Genomic DNA, 19,946 nt, shown 5'->3' with positions numbered 1-19,946 from the left:
AAAATGAGCACTCACAACCAAGTAGACTAGAAAAGAATTGTAAAAATTTTAGAGATCTGAATATCTGTCCCCTAATGCAATTGGTGACCTTTTAATGTTTGCTTGATTTTGAAAGAGAATACAGTTAAGATTTTGTTGAAGAAAGTATTTCGTCACAGTCTGAAGTCTCACTTTTCGAAGCAAATACTACATTTTGACATGAGTGAGAACAAACATTATCATGGATCGACCAACTCATCGCCTGGCTGAGCCACCCCAATATGGACCCCCGCCTTCATAGAAAGTCTTGGCTTCCATAAAGATATTGAGGCAAAACTTTGATGTTTGGTGCGCAATTTTAATGCATTCTGAGACATGAAACATTGGTAAACCAAATGTGAGCTAAAAATCACATGTACAAGAAGCTGGTAAGGCGTTGGACAAGTCATTGTTTCAGACAAATTGCTGCTCAGAGGGTTTGCACCATAAATAACTGGTAGACAACACTTGATTTATTCCTTGCCAACTACAGTGCAAAGAAATTTTCAGAGAAAAATTAAAAATTTTCAAACAAAATTTTCCCGCCTTTTTTATTTCTGCTACCTCTTCTTGCCAAAGTTTCTCTTTCCCCCTGCACCACCTTTCCTCTTATTCATGATTTTCCTTTGCCTTTGCTGTTGGGCAAAGTGTTTCTTGGCAGCAACTTTCCTGGCTTTCAGTATTTGATCCTTGTTCTTCATCTCGCTCCTAGCTTTCTTTCCCTGTACTGCTCCCTGAGCCGGTTGTTGACCCTTTCCTCGCTTCCTGCCCCGTTTCCCTTGCTTGCCTTTCTTGAATGGCTCTTTTGGTTTCATGTTACCATGACGACCTGACCCATCACATAGAAAAAAGAAATTGATGATACTTTTGTATCATAAATATATAGAAATTCCTCCAAATATGCAAATTTCTTCCTAGCCAATGAGAACAGGACTGGAGTCATTGCTACCATTTCATGATAAATGTATCACACCACAATATCTGCTTCATATATTCTTTTGTCTAAGTGTTTGTTTTGTGGTAAATTTACACACATACACTGTAAGTGTTTGATTTAGAAATTTGTTACCATTTGCGTTACTGGTCCATTTTCACCAGAGTAACTTGTAAGTTGTCCGGATGATGTGAATTTTGATAAGACACTGTTTACATGCATTCTTTTAAATATTTTATGAAATCATTTGCATATTCCAAACTGCCCATCTGTTCAGTACAACTGCACTGCTGCACATGTTGTGGTGAATGGTCTTCAAACTTAACAGTTATGGCCATGCACACGTTTGAATAACCTTTTTAACTCCTTTCAGAACTTCCTTACCACTGAACACACATCCAGGTGTACAGGCAGACGCATGCATAACAACACAGGTGCACACAAAGACATATGCAAATGCACACAAAAGCTGTAATATCTCACCTCTCCCCTTCCATCTGCCTTGGTGTCTTTTTGAATTTTCCTCCTCCGAGTCATGATCATCGGAGTCCCTCTCTCCGACCTTGCTCTTCTCCAACCAATCCTTGTATCTGAAGGTCAGAGGTCAAGGAAGGACCAAGCAGGCAGTGAATGAGAACATTCTGATATCAAGCATTGACTCTGAAGTAAAAATGTGTAAATAATCCCTTTACATAAGATGGTGCATGATCCAAAGTATGTCAACATTCTCTCCATTGACAATGGGTCATCATCATGAGATTTGCATGCTTAACCCTTTCATCACAATAGTTTGTCCCAAACCCATTGTTTTTTATGGTAAGTGTGGACCTGTTCACAGGGAATTAGGGGTGAACAGATTGAGTTATACTCATTTACACACTTTGCATGATGAATACTAATGTGCCAAGCTTTGAGCATTTCATCACTATTAAAGTGCCAGTGGCTGTAACTTTTGATAATTTTTTCACTATTTTTGGTTTGTTTGTTAATTGCACATTCTTGTTCTACTCTACAAAGCCTGTTGAAACATCTAATGCTTAGCTTGCCAACACTGCATTTCCGCACGTGAAATGCACTGTTATTGTTTACATTTGAATTCTAGTCCGGACCAGAATTCATTTGTCAACAATAACAATGCAGTCTACAAATTGAACAGTTTGAGATGATTAACTCAACACTGTGTAGCAACATATTTCGGGGAGTAGAACAAGAAACTGTTGTTTATATTGAAAAACAAAAATAGTGAAAAAATCATCTACACATACAGCTACTGGCCCTTTAAACAGAATGACACCAGTTAAAGTTTTTGAAGGATACATGTTCTTTTTAAATGATGCTTGGATGTAAGTTCCACTCTCTGTCTTGATTTTCTTTTTCTTTTCATCTCCACCCTCTCGGATGAACTTTTTCTTTTTCCTGTCCCTGTAAGAAACATGAAGGAAAAACTGGGATTGTAGTTATAATACACAATGAGGGACTGAAGACATAATTGTTTCCAAAAATTTTACAAGCAATGTACGAATATACTGTTACATCTTTTTTGAACAAAGCAAGTCAACAAACTCTAGTTTCAGTAACAATAAATCTGATTGGTTATCTCAACTTGCGCTGTAGAAAATACTACAGTAAAGCTAATTGGCTCTTCTACTTTCAAACGCATGTTGCTCTGAGAAAATACAGGAACTCTGAGTTGTTCCTTTGTATTCTACTTACAGTGGTTTGCTTTGAAGCATTGGCATTATGCGAAGTAGACATATTGTCTAAATTGAGGTGTTGCCAACACTGTCAGGTGTAATTATCAGCTGAGCAGTAATTCTAGTCGATCATAGACAAATCAATTCTGCCCTAGTTGAAACATTGTCTTACAGGAGGTTAAATGTAGTCAAAACAACTACACCTGAAAACAAGTGACATGACTTGGACAGTGCCTGGACATATATGGTGGTGTTGTTTTGACTACGTCTGACCTCCTACTAGACAATGTTTCAACTTTTGCAGAGTTAATTCTTTTATGATGGACTCATGTTACCACTTAGCTGATAAGGCCAAAGTAATTAAATTCTTTGTTTTGCGTCCCCACCCGCTAGGTTTTTAAGGTTTTCATGAAAAACACACGCAGTGTATTTGAATAGGAAATTTTAGGACATAACCGCTTAGCTTTTTCTGAACTACAATTTGTATACAATTTTTTATTTGCTGCAATCAAATTACATTGTGTTAATTTTCTTGTGTGTGTTTTTCAGCCGCTTAGACGCGTACCTTTTCCCATTTTGATTGGACGCAAAACAAGAATTTAATTACTTTGGCCTAATTACACCTGACAGTTTTGGCAACACCTCGATTTACACAATATGTCTAGTTCGTCTAATGCAAACGTGCCAACGCAAACCACTGTAAGTTTGACTGTTCTTTTGTATGGACGTTTCTGATTGGTCAATGCTTGACCTTTGACTTACCACTTTAAATAATTTTTCTGCTGCTTGACAGTGTCTGCATCGTCTCCTGTCAAATCCAACATGGCCAGTGATGCTTGTTGGTCAAAGCTACTCTCTGCGATACTCAATCTGTAAATATGTAAATATTTAAATTAAAAATATGTACATTTGAAAATATTCCTCTTTTCACTGATGCTGTTATTTGATAATCTAGAATTACCAATATTTTATTTTTGTTAAGTGTCCTTACATCAAAATCTACACAAATGATATTCAAATTATTCAAATGATATTCAATTCCTTCCACCTGAAAACAACATATAAATTTTACAGAATAAAATTTATGGCTTTCAGTTTTGACAGCTGCCGAGATATATTCAACTTCCTTTTGATAATAAAGAGCTTTATCAAGATTTTTTTGTATCAAATTTTCATATTTACCCTTTTTCTGCATGGTGATCTGGGGCTCTGTAATTGATGAAATATTCCTCGTCTCTGATCGAAGTCGATGCCTGCTTCAGCTTCTTCCGCTTGCCATCAGAGTCACCGTCTCTCTGTTTCCTCTTGTGTCCCGGTGCAACCACGGTGGAGAATGCCGACTGGGATGAGAAGAAAATGTTAGATAGCCATAAACATTTTGTTTTAACAAGTGACAATCTCAGAAAGTTTTTTCCATGTTTTTTTGCTGCTACCAAAGGTTTCTGAAACCCTGCCAGAATTAATTGCATTACATTCTGATGAGAAGTACTGTAGACCATACTCTACCATAGAGACCCTGACAACCCTAAAACCACTACATCATGGAATGGTCCAATTGTTATAGATTATCAATTGGGCCATACCATTGGAAACCAGGGGGTTGACAAATGAAACTTTCCCTACCTCAATGTCTTTGTCTGTGCTCATCTCCACAGTACTCTGTATCTCTGCTGCATGCATTGCATTATCATTGGCAGACTTTTCCTCTTTTTTGAGTTGGAACTTCCTAATAGCGTTGGTGTGGACACTTCTCTTTGCTTTCATCACTTCAAAACGCTGGCTTTTGGCGGTGGAGTTCACTTCCAGAACGGTCTGAAAGTCAAAAAGTGAAAAGGTGATCACTGATTCCATGTTGGTTTGGCTATTTATAATAGATTTACACAACTTCTGACTTTATAAACTAAGTTGACATGCAAGAAATATTTCAAGTATTTGTGCTTCACCACTGTTTTGACAATCAGATGTATTATTGTTCAAGTAAATATTTAGTCCCTTCATGATTTCAGCCGGGTGTTATAAAGTTCATCAAGTAAATTTGTGTTGAAATGAGCAATGACAAATTTGAAAGTTTTTCATTAAACCTGTCAGTGCATTACTGTTTTCATTACTTGATATCATTGAAAAGTCAGTAGCTGTAAGGTTTGATGATTTTTTTCAATTTTTTTTAATGTCTTGCTCTACTCTCAAAAACATACTGAAACACAGATTACTTTGCTTGTCAACACAGTGTCTATATGTGTAAAATGAATTATTGTTTACTTAATTTTGAATTCTAGTCCGGACCAGAATTCACTTGTCAGCAATAAAAATACAGTCTACACAATTCATGTACATACTGAGTTGACAAGCTGAATACTGTATATCTCAACTTGAACTGTAGTTGACCATAAAATCAAAACTTGTGGGGACTAAAAATCATCAAAAGTTACAGCTACTGACGCTTTCACCTTTTCGCCCTAATTACTTGTAAGCAGCTCCAACATCACCCTTTGTAACAATGGGCTTGGCCCAAATCATGTTGGTGAAAGGGGTAAAGATGGATGGTTTGAAATTTATGCTTGTTTAGGCTACATGCACTGTATTCAGTTTTGCAGTGAGTTGGTCAGACCATCTCCAGCGCAGTACTTACATGACACGGTTTGTAATTCTTGATATCATCCACCATCCTGGCTCTGTCAATTTCAAGCGCATTGGCATAGGCACCTGATAGGAAATGAACAAGACTATTAATCAATTTCAATTCACCACTCCTAGCTTACTTATCGGAGTTCCCATTGGCACACATCAATGCAGTGCTATATGGTACCACAGAAATGTTACAAGCTTTCTGAACACATTTAAAAATCTTCTCTTATCTTGGTAAAGCTAATTATAAGTTACCATCAAAATAAGACTGTGGACAAGACAACAGAAGTGAGTCGCAGACCTGGACCTGCAATGTCAGCTTTTAAGGTCAGTAGCTGTGACAATTTTTTCACTATTTTGTTTTGTATTTCAGTCACAAATTCTTGTTCTTCTCCCTAAAGCATGCCAAAACACCCACTGTTTAGCTTGTTGACACAGTGCCTATACTTGTTAAATGCACTGTTATAGGTTCAAATTTGAATTCTAGTCCGGACCAGATTTCACTCGTCAACAATAACAATGCACTCTTCACATGTAAAGGCTGAGTTGACGAGCTGAATACTCTTTATCTCAACATGCTTGAGGAGTAGGACAAGAAACTGTAGTTGACATTTTCAACAAACATAGTTTGAAAAATCCATTAAAAGTTTCATCTACTGGCCCTTTAAGACTGGTAGGCTGGAAAACAACAGACAATTTCACTTACCGAAGATTGGATGGAGCGACATTTTCCCAAAGTCTATCTCTTTCATTCTCTTGATGCTTTCCGGGGCTGCAGCGGGCCGCGACTTGAGGTAATGCTTGTAGGCATTGTCACTAACTCTTTTCAGATTCTGGAGATCCTGAGATTTTTCAAGAAGTGACTCTACTGTGCTGTCCTGGTCATCAATGACTGTCTGAGGCACACGGCCTAAGATACCATCTGTATCTGTGGTAGAATTAAAGTATTTACTTTGCAAATATTGTCAAACATTTATTGCTCTGGGTCCACTTGAAACACAGATGCCAAGTGAAAGATTTTCTATTTGGCAATTGAGTGTAATGAAAGGTATGCAAACATTATTCATTTATACCTGGTTAAAATCATTCCTGTATATGTCAAAGCAACAGCCTGACAAGCAATGAAATTTGCAAAAAACACTGAAAAGGACAGAATTTCTCCAATGAATGTCAACAAGGAGTACAGGAATGAACTTATAAAGATGATAGATGATTGGTATGCAGGTCCTATTAATACTAATTGGAGATTTACTGGTAGTTAGCAATGGTGAATTTATGACCTGTTTACATAGAATTGGGGTGAACAGATTACGGTAGACTGAAACCTATGAAGTTTTTCACTCATTCAAATTTTACAATAGTTGGCTGGTGTGATGCTTTTGTGCACTCATTTTTAAGTTTAGCCGTCTTGTATTTGTGAAAATTGGAACCAAAAATTTTCCATGTAGGGTTTAACACAGGTAACACAGACATTTTGAAATTCAAATACCGATATTGCTGAGTACTCAGTAATTTGTTTTTTCAAAGTTTCCCATAGAGAATTGGAGAAAATTAAAACTACCTGTTTTAAGAGTGTGTTTCCTTAAAAGCACGTGTTGGGCATAAAAGGATGCTGATAGCATTGGTCCTAATTATATATGCAAACTTCAAAGTTGTAATTAACTGTCTAAAGGAGCTCTTGTAAATTATAATACATTGTAAGTAGATTTTTCAGCAGCAAAACTGCACATACCAGAACAATTTAGACTACATCACTATGCACAAACTGGAAAAAATCTCTACAGCGATGCACCAGTCTATCTATAATACCATGTTAATGATTTAAATTCAAAATAGCAACATGCCATCAGACAAATTCACAATGAATCCTGAAGATGTCTGTACATTTTACCTTTACCTTTTTATATCTGCAATACAACAAAGGGCAATGAATGTCACTGTGAGCGATTAGTACAGTGGATCTTGGGTGCAAAACAATGGCTTTAAAAATACACAAGCAAAAAGCAATCATCTTGCTCAAGTACATGTATTTGCACTCTGATTGCTGACAGTACTCACCTTGTTTTGTTGTGTGACTGGCATAGGTCAATGACCTGCCAAGAAACAAGTGAAGGTCAAGGAGATAAGGTAACTCATCCGACGACACTAATGAGTACGCTGTTCCGCTGCGTCCTGCCCTGGCAACGCGACCTGAAAATGTGATACAGAGTACATGCACATAGTTACGTTGTGAGCATTTAAAAAATTGCAATTTGAAAGCGTAAAACAGCATAGATACTTTGTGCTAATGTCAATCAAGACTTCCACTTGAACTTACTGTTTATGATAACTGTACTAACTAATGGGAATCGTTTCCCTAATGGTTGTCATGATGAAAACAGTAGATGCTTAAGATTTCTGTAATGGCATTGTGAAAACTAGACTGGAAGTTGCTTGAGGCGCTCTTTACACTCCCACCTCTTTAAGAGGGGGAGTGCAGAGAGCACCCTCATTAAGAGGGGAGCATAGAGAGCGCCCTCAAACAACAGATCTGTAAGTCTATGTGAAAACAAAATCAATTTTAGAAGTGAAAACAAGTTACGTTTGAAATCGCTGGAATTTGAGAACAGATCACTAAACATGCAAGTCAATGTATAAATGGTCAACAGCCTTGAATCATGGGTAATGATTCTACCACTGTGAACATACCTCTCCTGTCGTATTTAATAACTTGTACGTATCAGATCACGCATTTTGTCCCAGAAACCTCTGCATAATTTGTTGAGACATTGTACAAAATCTAGCATAAATTGTCATCAAGAAATTCACGATAGGATCTACTGTGATCAGATAAAATATTATATTATGACACACACTTACCGACTCGGTGGACGAAGAGTTTTGGTTTTGCAGGGAAGTGATAGTTGATGACATTGTCTAACATTGGAATGTCAATGCCCCTGGCTGCCACGTCAGTGACTAGCATGACCATGGATTTCTTACGACCGAACTTTGCAATGTTGATCTTCCTCGCTGCCTGGTCCAAGGAACTATAGATGTAACAACAGTCAATGCCAGCCATTGACAGGATCTGAGTGGGTGGAAGGAAGGAAGGAAGGGAGGGAGGGAGAGAGAGAGAGAGAGAGAGAGAGAGAGAGAGAGAGAGAGGGAGAGAGAGAGAGAGAGTTTTACTTGACATTTATTTTTCTTGCATTTTTTTTGGTGACCATGAATGTACCCTTTAACCCCTTCCCATCAAAAGACTTTGATAGGACCCATCGTTTTTCATGAAGTGAGTGGACCTTCACAATCCAAAATGGGGGTAAAAGGCCTGAATTTCAAAACAGCATGGCAATTCAATCTCTTTTATCATTTGAATACACAAGTCTGTTCTTCCATTGAAAAATTTCTAGAGACATACTGCACTTTAATCTTAGACTGATGTAACACCCCTCAACACAGACACAATTTGGTATATCCCATTGTTTACACGATGTTGTTTAACCTTTGTAGGGGAAAATATGGTGAATGGATCAACATGAAAGAATGCATTTCTTTCCACGTGTTTTTCATTTGTATTAAGCATAACTTGGTGAATGGATCAACATGAAAGAATGCATTTCTTTCCACGTGTTTTTCATTTGTATTAAGCATAACTTGGTAACAATGCTATTTCTTAGGTAAATGATCCTAGTCAAATTGAGGGCAATACACAAATTCCTTCTTGTGTTTCTTTGATATTCTTGAAAATTTTTTACCTCTTTGATGAACTCAACATGGTGCTTGGTTGCTAGGAAGACGACTGTCTGCTCGGTAGGTTTGATGATGTCGGTCAACAGATGCAGCAGTGCCGCCACTTTGTCATCAGCTCTGACAGAGAAGAATGACAACTGTGATTGCAAAAGAGAAAGAAAGACAAACATTAGTAAGTGCATATAATAACTCATTGAATTACCCCTTTCACCCCAGTTCCCTGTATACTGGTCAAACTTTACCATAGAAAACAATGGATTTGGGACAAACCATGGTGGTGAAAGAATTAAATAATAGCACAGCTGGGGTCAAGATATATGTCAGAATTCAGATTATTGATCAGTTTTTCTCTATTCCTGACATTCTAGACTTGCGTTCGAACATTCTGATGAAAACTGGGTGTAGGAAACGCACTTGGCTGTTACCTTCTATTCAGTTTTCACTTTCACGTCTACTGTCTTTGCCTCTCAGAGAGGCAAGAACCAACTGAAGACAACGGACAAAGCAAAGGAGTAGAAAATGAGTCTTACTATATTCAGGTTTGTTTTCAGACAGAAAAATGTAATAAAAAAGATTTTTACATCAATTGAGAAGATAAAATGAGAAAATAAAATTGCTCTGTGCTAAATTATTATTTTTAAGTATCATGTTCAGGGGTGATATATTGCATTTGCATTTGTTATAAGACTACTACTGTAACAGTCTGAGTTGAACCTTGTAGTTTGGAAACAAGAAAATTGAAGGGAGGGTCATATACCTGATGTTTTCTGCTACAAAAACGTATCTTAATTCATGCATGATTATTGAACAGCACTCAAAGTTGCCATCAATTTCAAAAAATCTATTTACCTCCCAAAGAAATTGTAGAGGACAAAATCAGACTTAATATTGTGAATTTTCTACTGAAACATTTCTTCTGATGGCAAACAAAATGTTAAATATTATTTTATATTACTCTAGACTTTCATTGAATGGTTGAAAAATCTTGTTTATTTGAGTTTATGTGGAAAGAGAGTTTCCTACAGCTTTTATAACGAGTCTGCTTTTGTTTCTTGTCAATAAATTTCAAGACTTTTCATGACAGTTGTCGGTCTGTTAGGTGTGAAAGTGAAGTAGAAGCATATTCCACCTGTAAGTTTAGTAGATTGTGAATTCAATACCTTGAGTTGTGCACTCAATTTGGTGTCTACATCCAGTCGTATCAATGTCGGATCATTCAAGCCGGCCCTTGCGAATTCTATGAGTAGCTTTGGCAGCGTCGCTGAGAACAGCAAAGTTTGTCTGTCATCCGGCAATCGCTGGATGATTTCTCGCAGCTGCTCGGAAAATCCCATTTCAAACAATCTGAGAAAACATATGAGAGTAAAAAAATAATGCAGTGCAAAGTTGACTGGACATTGATGTAAAAGCAAGAGAACCAGGGGTAAGGAAAATACATGAAGATTCACTGGTGCACTGACCAGTAGCAAAATACAATCAGCTCAGCCTCAGTTTCCACTAGTCATCTAGTCAACATTTTATTAAAAGCTGAATAATTTGCCAATCTGTTGAACAGACTACTACTACTACCGGCCCCTTTAAATTAATCGCATTTGACGTTGGTTGAATCTGGCTTGCAATGCTTGGCTGGTGCATTTGCTCACACACTGGAACTTACGTAATGTTGGGGAACCTACAAATCTGTCTTGGCCCCTATGACAATTGATTTTAAAATTTGAAAGGGACTTCTCTGTGTCTCTAGAAAATAATCCCTGCTCATCATTTTGACTTCAAGGTACAATACAACTTTGTGGCATTTAGCGATCAATGGCTACCGCTGTCGATCTCACAAAATCCACACATGTCGGTAAACACAACTTACCTGTCGGCTTCATCAAACACAACATACTGGATGGAGTCCAGTTTGAGCTCCATCTCCACGACGACATGGAGGAACCTTCCTGGCGTTGCTATGATGATGTCTGGATTTTCATGCAAAGCTGCAAACTGGTCCTCCATCCTGTCTCCGCCGAGGACAACAGCCGACCGCAAATTTGTGTACTTACCAAGCTAAAGATGCAAAAGACAAGATGCTACCATAAATTCTGGTTGTCTGATTGTGATGTTTTCTTTTTTTTTTAAAATCATCTTTATGTCAAGATTAATAATGAATAAATCAAGCAGCGAGACTGTACATTTGTCCTATTTTCCACAGTGTACTTTTTGTACATCTACCCGGTAGTTGCAAATGACAAATGGAGATTATCAGTAATTTGTGGAACAGATTTCAGTACAGAGATTTTACCCGTATCTGTTGATACGATAGAATTTTCATGATTTTGTTCAAGAAATCCAATATGTCGTCTTCTTCCCATAAAGTAAGATGAAATACCAATTATTAGTTTTGCCAACACAACATACTGAGTACAACATTCAATTCTACTGTTGACAGATGAATTCTAGTCCGCACTAAAATTAATTTGTCAGAAATTGTTTTAGACATTCAACACATCTAGGGTATGTTGACAAGTTAAAGATGATTTTAGGAGTAGAAAAAGAGCCTGTGTTTCACAAATGAAACAAAAAGTAATCTACATAAAATTTTACAGCTAATGGAACTTAAAACATATCAGTAAATTGCATGATAATGTGAGCTGTGTAGCATTCAACATACTGATAGTTTCTGTAGCAAAGACATGGATCTTGTCTCTGTCAGATCCTCTGTACTTTTTTTGAAGAAGAATGGAAAGTGTGATATACTGACCTCTTTTGTGAATTTCAGAGTCTGCAGAGCCAGTTCACGAGTCGGTGACAGGATCATGGCCCTCGCTCCAGACTTGGCTGAATGGGTTTGTAGTTTCTCGAACATGGGCGTCAGAAACGCGGCAGTTTTGCCGCTGCCGGTCCTTGCCATGGCGACCACATCCTTACCATCCATGATGACCGGTATGCACTGCATTGGTCAGTATATAAACAAAGAGAACACATTTAGGATGGGTGTGGATAACTTGTCAGCATGTGTAGTCCGAAGCAAAATACTAGTACCAGCAAACAAACACACGTGGTGAATCTCTTGATGGTGTCCATCATTTCCTTAACCCTTTTACCACAATGGTTTGGCCCAAACCTTTTGTTATCAAAGGTGATGGTTCAACTGTTTACAGGGAAAGGAGGGGTGGGGGTGGCGGATGAACAGATTCAGTATTGGTACAGTAGGACATCAATATCACTTCACTAACATTTTCACCTCTTTCTGCCACATCATAGATAACTGCAAACATGCTTCGCCATTTTCTACAAGGGTACATCTGAGAAGGCGCTTCTCAAAAATCAGGGGAATACCAAAACGACAAGGTAATACCGGTACACACCTTTCTCTGGATTGGAGTAGGTACTTTGTAACCCTTCTTCAGCACACCTCTGAGTACATTCAAACACAGACCTACAGCAGAGCAAGAAATGAACAAAACATGATTTGATTTATCACACTGGATATAGCCACTGACAGCTTGCGTTTACCATCTGTCTGACCTGCATTGTACATCGTAAGTTAAAGTGCATTCAGCACCCATGGAGTAATGGTCTGCCATTGTCAATGGATCTGTCGATGAGTCTGCCAATCTAATTACAGGCGTATGGTATAAATGAATGTCCATGCATTCACTACGCATACAAGATGGCTTGAGCAGTATTTGTTGAGAAACATCCAATTAATGCTCTTTTAAACTTTCTGATGCTTTTCAATTTGATGTTTGAAGCACTATGTCTATCATCTGTGCAGAATGACAAACACAGTTTCGCATCTTTTGTCTGAATGAAAAAAGATGAGAAATATTGCTTTTCAAAAAAAATCTTTTTCCAACTTACCCATGGACTGGAAACCGCCTGATTTTTTCTTCTTTCTGTTTTGTTTTGTCACTAGTTTCCTAGTGTCCAGCTCCACATCTGATGCATAATTGTCTTCGTGTCTTGATGGAAATCCTGGGGTAGATAGCTTTGTCTGAAAGCGGCAACATGACGATCTGTGATTATGGGTGTTGTGACAGAACTCTGTCAAGACAGAAATATACTGGGCTAATACTAAGCTGTAGTACAATGCAACATTATCTTAGGGGGTATGTCTGTATTTATTCACCATTAAAGGCACCCTTAGGCAAACACTTATTTTTACTATAAGCAGGATGTGGCCCAGTCTTCTTTACGTATGTTCATACATTTCATCTTTTTTTCCTTCACCTTACTGTTACAAATAAATATTCTAGACGCCTATCTTAGTCTCTTGGTCCAAATATCAAGTACGTCATATTTTGATAGGACTCACTACTATACTAATCACATGATTGTGGACTGAAATCCGACACAACTATAAAGACATCAAAATATACATGGTAGGTTACAGTACCTCCACACAGGGGACTCTGAGTAGATGAAAGGGACATAAGCTGTAACTTGTACAGTTTTTCAGTATTCTGCTTCTGTATATGAACTACCCTGTCTGACCGTAATCCGTTTGTCATGCTGAAATTTCAAGTATTCTTTTTGTCAACACAGCTTGTATGTGTAGTGATTATTGTTTATTGTTTACAAATGCATTCTAGTCCGGACTTGAATACAATTTTCAACAAAAACAATGGATATTATACTCATATAGGTTGTGTTGATCTGCTAAATACTTGGCATTAAATTAAAGTTTAGGGATTCTATGCAGAAAGTGTAGGGAAACCACAAAACAGAAGTTCTGAAAAAATAGCCAAAAGATACAGCTTATGGAGCTTTAAGATAATTGACCTGCTGGGTGTCTTTGTAGATGCCATGGCAAAGACTATCAATGGCACTGTGAGAGCCGGTGGAGAACTACAATTTGCAGTTGAGGGGCCATTGGGGGAAACAGTCATAGATGCTAGGGAATTAGTATTAATTGATGTCTTCATGGAGGTAATTTACCTCCATGTCTTTTATATGTCATACACTGGCACAAAATTTCTCAAATTGTTCTACATAGGCAGACCACAGAAAATTACTCGTGGCAGCTGGTGGGAGGGCAACCATAGACCCTCGAGAAAAACGTTTTTTCTCGAGGGTCTATGTGGCAACACACACTGTGTACACTGTTGCTACATGACCCGCTATAGTCGACCATAGAGGTAGAAGCGTCCTCAGTTCTGCCTCAATGGTTGCACTGTGGGCAGTGTGTGACACGGGCCTGCATTGCGCTCAACCATGGAGCCTTCGTTACTTTGGAGGTGATTGCCATTGGCTGAACGAAGTTTGTGCACTGCAGACTTGGGAGTTCCGGTAATTTCACTGCAAGTATCACCTATTCCCTTCCAACAGGCGCTCAGATCGTCCACATGGTACACGCAGGGAAAAGGGACTTTTGTTTTACGTTACTGTACACTAAACTCTCCGAGCATCTGTGGTTCCACGAGTCAAAACCCCAACCGACCGGTGCGTAAGGGACTGTGTATCAACATAATACACATACCTGATCCGTTGAGTCTGCAACGATTTCAATATCGCTTTCGTCACTGCCATCGTCTGTACCTGATCTTGGCCTTTTAGAAGCCTTCTTTCCTTTCTTCGGTTTCATGTCGCGTCGTTCCGAAACCGGGTTCCGAAAGCAGCGAGAACAGCTGCAGAGATCGTGATTGCCTCACCATGCGGTCACAGTTCTTTTGCCGTAAAGAGGTAAGTTCCATTATGATATTTAATTGACGCACACTAGCTGTGGCACTGTGAACGAAAAGGTCTGTGATTATCTGGAAAATGCTTACACGAAAACCTGCAACATTCACATAGCTTAACATTTGGTGATTGTTATGAAGTAAGATTGTTTATGCCCATAACAATCATGGCATTTGGTGTGAGAACACACGGTTTGGTGATTACTGTTTTATGGCAATGAAATGAGTAAACGAAATAACATAATCAGTTGTTAATGAGGGCGCTTTAGCGAAGTGACACAACGAGTGGTACGGTCAACGTGACGAACAACCGGGTCCATACTTCAGAGCATGGAATCAAAAGGCAAACAGTAACTCGGATTAATGTACTCAATCTTTGAAAAGGGAGTATGAAATAATTGGATACAAAGACAAGTTTCCGAAATATTGACCACAAAATTCCAGCTTGCGTGATTGCTAACATCCTGCTCCGTAAATGTGAAACTTGGAAACCATGGCTAGTATGGTTATTACATTCCAGAATGTGAAATGCGAGATAGCATTGTCTGATTGTTTGAACAGGAGACACATGCAAAACAATGGAAAAACTTTGATCGTCATCATACAACCTCAAGTCTGTAAGTTAAACTATCCCTTTCAAAGTCATCAAACAATTCAACTTTTAGCGATGACTCCATCATGTAGATAGAGTCAACTTCTCTAAAACAATATTACCTGTGAAGTAAATAGCATACGGATTTTTATTTCATGAATTCAAGTCCACAAAAGAGTGAATCACGGGGTGAGAGTCGAGAACAGGCGACGCAACTCTCCTCTTGATCAAGGAAGAAAGTGGTAAAGTCTTTACGAATCTATCATTGACATGGGCAAACAACTGCAATGGCTATGTTGAAGACATTGTCGGGTTTGGAAATAACACTATTACATAATTTGCATAGATTCGAGGGTAAAACATTTTTCTACGGCCTATTCTAAAATAGAGTAGTTAGGATCCTGTCGCGGGAAAGTTTGTAAATTGCACCAAGCTGTGGAAATCGTAGAAATCTGTCCCTCAAAGGCAGATCAACAGCTGTTAATATGTTTGGTATATCAAAACTGAGATACCTTACGTCTTTTTAGTATGTGTGTAGAGAAATAATAAATAAAGCGACTGGGAATCGTTGAGTTTTGTTTGCTATGAGGCATATTTATATGTTCTTGAGTGCAAAACCTTGTCACTGCCGTTGGCAGTACCACCCCAGTGTTTTTGCCATTCTCAATGCGTTCACTGGAAACGATGATGCTTGTTCTGTCGACCGTTTCAGCGTCGTAAGCTGTACGGTACGAAAGGCAAGCAAGAATAGTTCACCTTCAACAGGACGCTTCGATGCAGGTTTGTTACTAAGTGTAGCTGCACGTGGGCGACATGGGACACTGCTGCCAGAGAATGTTGTCGGAGTTGCATGCGTGACTGTTGTTGCAGCTTGCATTCTGAGCCGTCATTACGTCTATTAATTTTTCATCGTGACATTTGCAGTCGCCTATTAGGTGGTATTTTCGTCGTTCTTACAATGTAATTTCCAAACACGTGCCTTTTGCATATAAAAGAAGACCTATGGCGTCATTTGCAAACAACCCTATAGGCTAGCATGCAGTGTCCGACAGATGTGCCAAAAACATGAGTAAGCTTTATAGCACCTTGATCCTCTAGTATAAATTCAGACAACATTATCAACTTCAGCTAGTATGCGCCTCGAAAGTGAAAGACAAACTCTTACTCAAACTTTCCTCAAGGAATATTTCAACCACCCTCTTTCAAAAGCAATAATAAAAATGGGGGGGGGGATCACCGTGCGAATTTTGTTACTAGAGAAGCAAATCACCCAAGATTTACCAAGATTGGAAATTCAAAATGGCTGCCATCCCTGTGATTGTATGGGAAAAAAATAAAATTTTCCATTTTTGAAAAACTAAGACGGCGAAAAGTTTGCTGACACCAAGGGCTTTAAAATGAACCCCCACAAGTGGTATATCAGAAAAGAATTATAGAAGTTTGAGAGTCCAAATACATATCCCGGAGGCGCATTCTATGATATCTATTAATGATTCGTGCAGCTGCCATGGGAAGATGCTCCGCTGAGCCCAGTGCTCATATAAGTATTTCCGACACCTCCTGTATTTTATCCAACGCAAAGAAATTACACACGTGCGAGACTGGTGTAGTTCATAAGAACGGCAAGCAATCAGTTACCTAATATAGCAGTCGTGCCAAGCGGTGCATTATATTGATAGCAAAGAATTCAAAACTACCAGAAGCGTTTTCATGATAAGGGTAACTTGCAATGCCCCGGGATATTCAAATTTAATATTTCAAGTGACCGCTGATGACCCCCCATCAACAGTCATATCGAATTTACATCTCGGAGACTTTTCGTTATTCGCTAAGGATGGTGAGATGGGATTTCGTGGTTTCATTGAATTTCATTGAACACCAAAGCTATAAAAGTTCGGTCATATCATTTCTTGCGCAGCCGCAGTGACAGGTGTCGAGAGCCCAGGAACGACAGTCAGGATCGACGCACTGCGCAGCTGTGATCTTTTGCCACAAAATAGTAATACTATGTATGAGGTATTTATCTGGATTCTTTTAATGACCTCAGTGTAAATACTCCTTAAAAAGAAAACGAATTAAACAGATAAACTCTACTGAAGAACCTTCAGAGGGCGTATTAGTATCACTGCAAAGTAATATTTGTTTTATGACTTTGCGAGTCTATTTGAGATTTATGTCTACAGGCCAAAGAAGAAGAAAACCCCTGGCAGACTGGTACTCTTATTTAGCGTTTGTCTAGAACCTGTCCTTAGTTTTGGTATGATACTAAAAACTTACTTGTCATGAGTATCATACCAAAGCCACGGACAGGTTCTAGACAAAAAATAACATCGACATAGCAGTATCGTTACTGCGTTACCGTCGAAATAAAACTTTGTGGTTCTGTATTCAGTGTATCACCAGACGTTGGCAATATCATGTTATTGTAATTATCTTGACCGTAGACTTGACCATAATAACAGCTATTTCAATCATCAGTCGTGATCGTTGCACGCATCAATTGCAGGCACGCACATAAAACGCAAAAGCAAACAGCTATATCAACAAACAATACTATGGAAAGAGATGTACAGTTCATTTTATGTTTAACCCAGCTACCAGCGACCACGTACTCTGCGATCACTTGCATATGATCTGTTTACATATAATCGGCTGTTCGTCATCAACCATCCCATGTACTCGTCATTCTGCCATCATTTCGTCCAACGCTTGTTGTTCATTATTCATCTATGTGATCTATATGTATTAAATGTCCATTCATCATCATATGGGTTCTAGAAATTACTGCATACATGACCCATCTGTCTATCCATCCATCCATCCACCCACCCGTCTTTCTGTCTTTCTGTCTGTCTGTCTGTCTGTCTGTCTGTCTTTCTGCTTGTCTGTCTGTCTATGTATCTATGTATCTATGTATCTATCTATCTATCTATCTATCTATCGATCTATCTATCGATCTATCTACCTACCTACTACCTACCTTGTCTGTCTGTTTGTGTACATAACGACCTATGGATCCATCGATCTGTAACTTAACCATTCAATATTACAACCATCAACTGACTCAACTGACCGCTGAACGACTGACGAAGAGTGTGGACCGGTATTCCACGTGTTAATTTACGCCAGAGACCGCTTGTTCATTCAGGGTTACAATTATTACTCATAGTAATAGGTCATGTGTACTTTGAACTAGTCACGTGCACGCGTGCACGATGATTACGATTTAAAGAAACTTCATAAAGCACTGCTCCTTGCAACCGGCGAGATAACCTTACGGTTGAAAAAAAATTATTGGAAAAGTAAACACTTTAAACAGCGAACCAATTGACTTTAATTTGTGTTTGTGTCTCGACTATTTATTGAGATGAAAAAAATGCAACAACGATCTTCCTATAGAGAAAGTCCGCATCTCTTCACGTACAGTAAATATCTGGATAGAAAACCTTCAGCGAGCTATGCTATGTCTGAAGAGGCCTACACATGGATTGATAGATCTTGGAAGGGGGCGATCATAGAATGCCACCAGGATGTGCATACTTATGTTCTCCTAAAAGTTCATCACCACTGTTTTCGACCAGGATTAATGAGAACATTTCTTTCAATACGCAGAACTGTTGCACCCTTATCAGCAACAAGTTACTCTTCTGTGTTTTTCAAAGTTTGACCAAACCCTTAAGACCTAATGGTCGACCCCTACTTTTGTTCCAAACAGGAGTGTTAAAATATGGTCATTTCAAAATATCGATAGGTACACTCTTAATGTACATGGTTTAGTAGACTTGGTTCAAGTCTGTGATTTGTGAATGTTTGAGTTGGGTGAACACGATGAATTGTGTCATGTTTTCATTTGAAACGCCTGAGTGGAGTGCACGCGATGAGTGGGGTGAACGCTATACAGGGGAGTTTCTCCTGCTGGAACTAACTCACTACTGCGCAGACTCAAAGGTAACCCGTTCAATCGCTACGAAAACCTGGCCTGGGCTGCCAAATTCCAAATAGGTTTGTATGAAATATGACAGACGCAACAGAAACTAGTACAAATGATTCAATTTTTTTAGAAATTCACCGGCTTGAACCAAGTCTAATGGTTTAGAGAAACGACCATTTAATATAACGCAGAGTACTTTGGACTTTGACTCAGACTGTCATTTTGTGAGTCAGGGAATAGTGCCAAAAAGACGAAACGTTTTAGAACAGGAGTGGTTTCTGACACTGATCAGTTTCTAAGCCTACCGAGGACAAGTCTATTCTTCGATTTGGTTGACCCAGACGGACTGTGCCCTGCTGATAATGTTAAATGTCAAAAAGGTAGGATCCCTGACTCCGAGGAAACGCCGGAAACGCGATTCCGTGCATTCGATTCTCGTGAAATGAGAGTTGACAACATCGCAGAAGTGTTCTGAAGGCGATGAAACTTGGCTATGCGTTTAGCACTGACAAACTAAATATGGAAACGGCACACAGAGACATAATAGTTGTGATCGTAGACCATTATTTTCAATTTGCCACTAAGGTAAAATGCGCCTCGAGGACAGATATTAGGACTCTCGAACATTTACGATATTATGTGTTGGTCTAACATTGGTAGAGGCTCATTTTGAAACTTATGGAATAAGTATTAAACTAACTTTTCACCGGCTTAGTTTTCTGAAAATCTTGAAATTTACGAGCCCCCATAGAAATAA

The 19,946-nt window shown here is 38.7% G+C and overlaps 1 protein-coding gene across 1 annotated transcript; it reads right to left on the bottom strand.

The window, feature by feature from the left end:
• Positions 1 to 316: 316 nt before the first annotated feature.
• On the bottom strand, positions 317 to 18,562 carry LOC139115766 (ATP-dependent RNA helicase DDX54-like). The gene is made up of 18 exons (XM_070678102.1): positions 18,239 to 18,562; positions 14,468 to 14,715; positions 12,850 to 12,982; positions 12,354 to 12,424; positions 11,747 to 11,935; positions 10,865 to 11,052; positions 10,164 to 10,347; positions 9,009 to 9,140; positions 8,131 to 8,341; positions 7,330 to 7,461; positions 5,978 to 6,199; positions 5,276 to 5,349; positions 4,270 to 4,458; positions 3,829 to 3,986; positions 3,409 to 3,516; positions 2,270 to 2,374; positions 1,436 to 1,542; positions 317 to 847 (listed from the first exon to the last, which is right to left on the bottom strand). The coding sequence occupies exons 2-18, from the start codon at positions 14,570 to 14,572 to the stop codon at positions 579 to 581; spliced, it is 2,577 nt and encodes an 858-aa protein (XP_070534203.1). The 5' UTR covers positions 14,573 to 14,715; positions 18,239 to 18,562; the 3' UTR covers positions 317 to 578.
• Positions 18,563 to 19,946: the final 1,384 nt, after the last annotated feature.

This window comes from Ptychodera flava, chromosome 17 (genome assembly GCF_041260155.1).
Source record: "Ptychodera flava strain L36383 chromosome 17, AS_Pfla_20210202, whole genome shotgun sequence".
In the NCBI taxonomy this organism is placed as follows: domain Eukaryota; kingdom Metazoa; phylum Hemichordata; class Enteropneusta; family Ptychoderidae; genus Ptychodera; species Ptychodera flava.
Note: the sequence above shows the minus strand (reverse complement) of the source record. Positions and strands in the feature narration are given on the sequence as shown.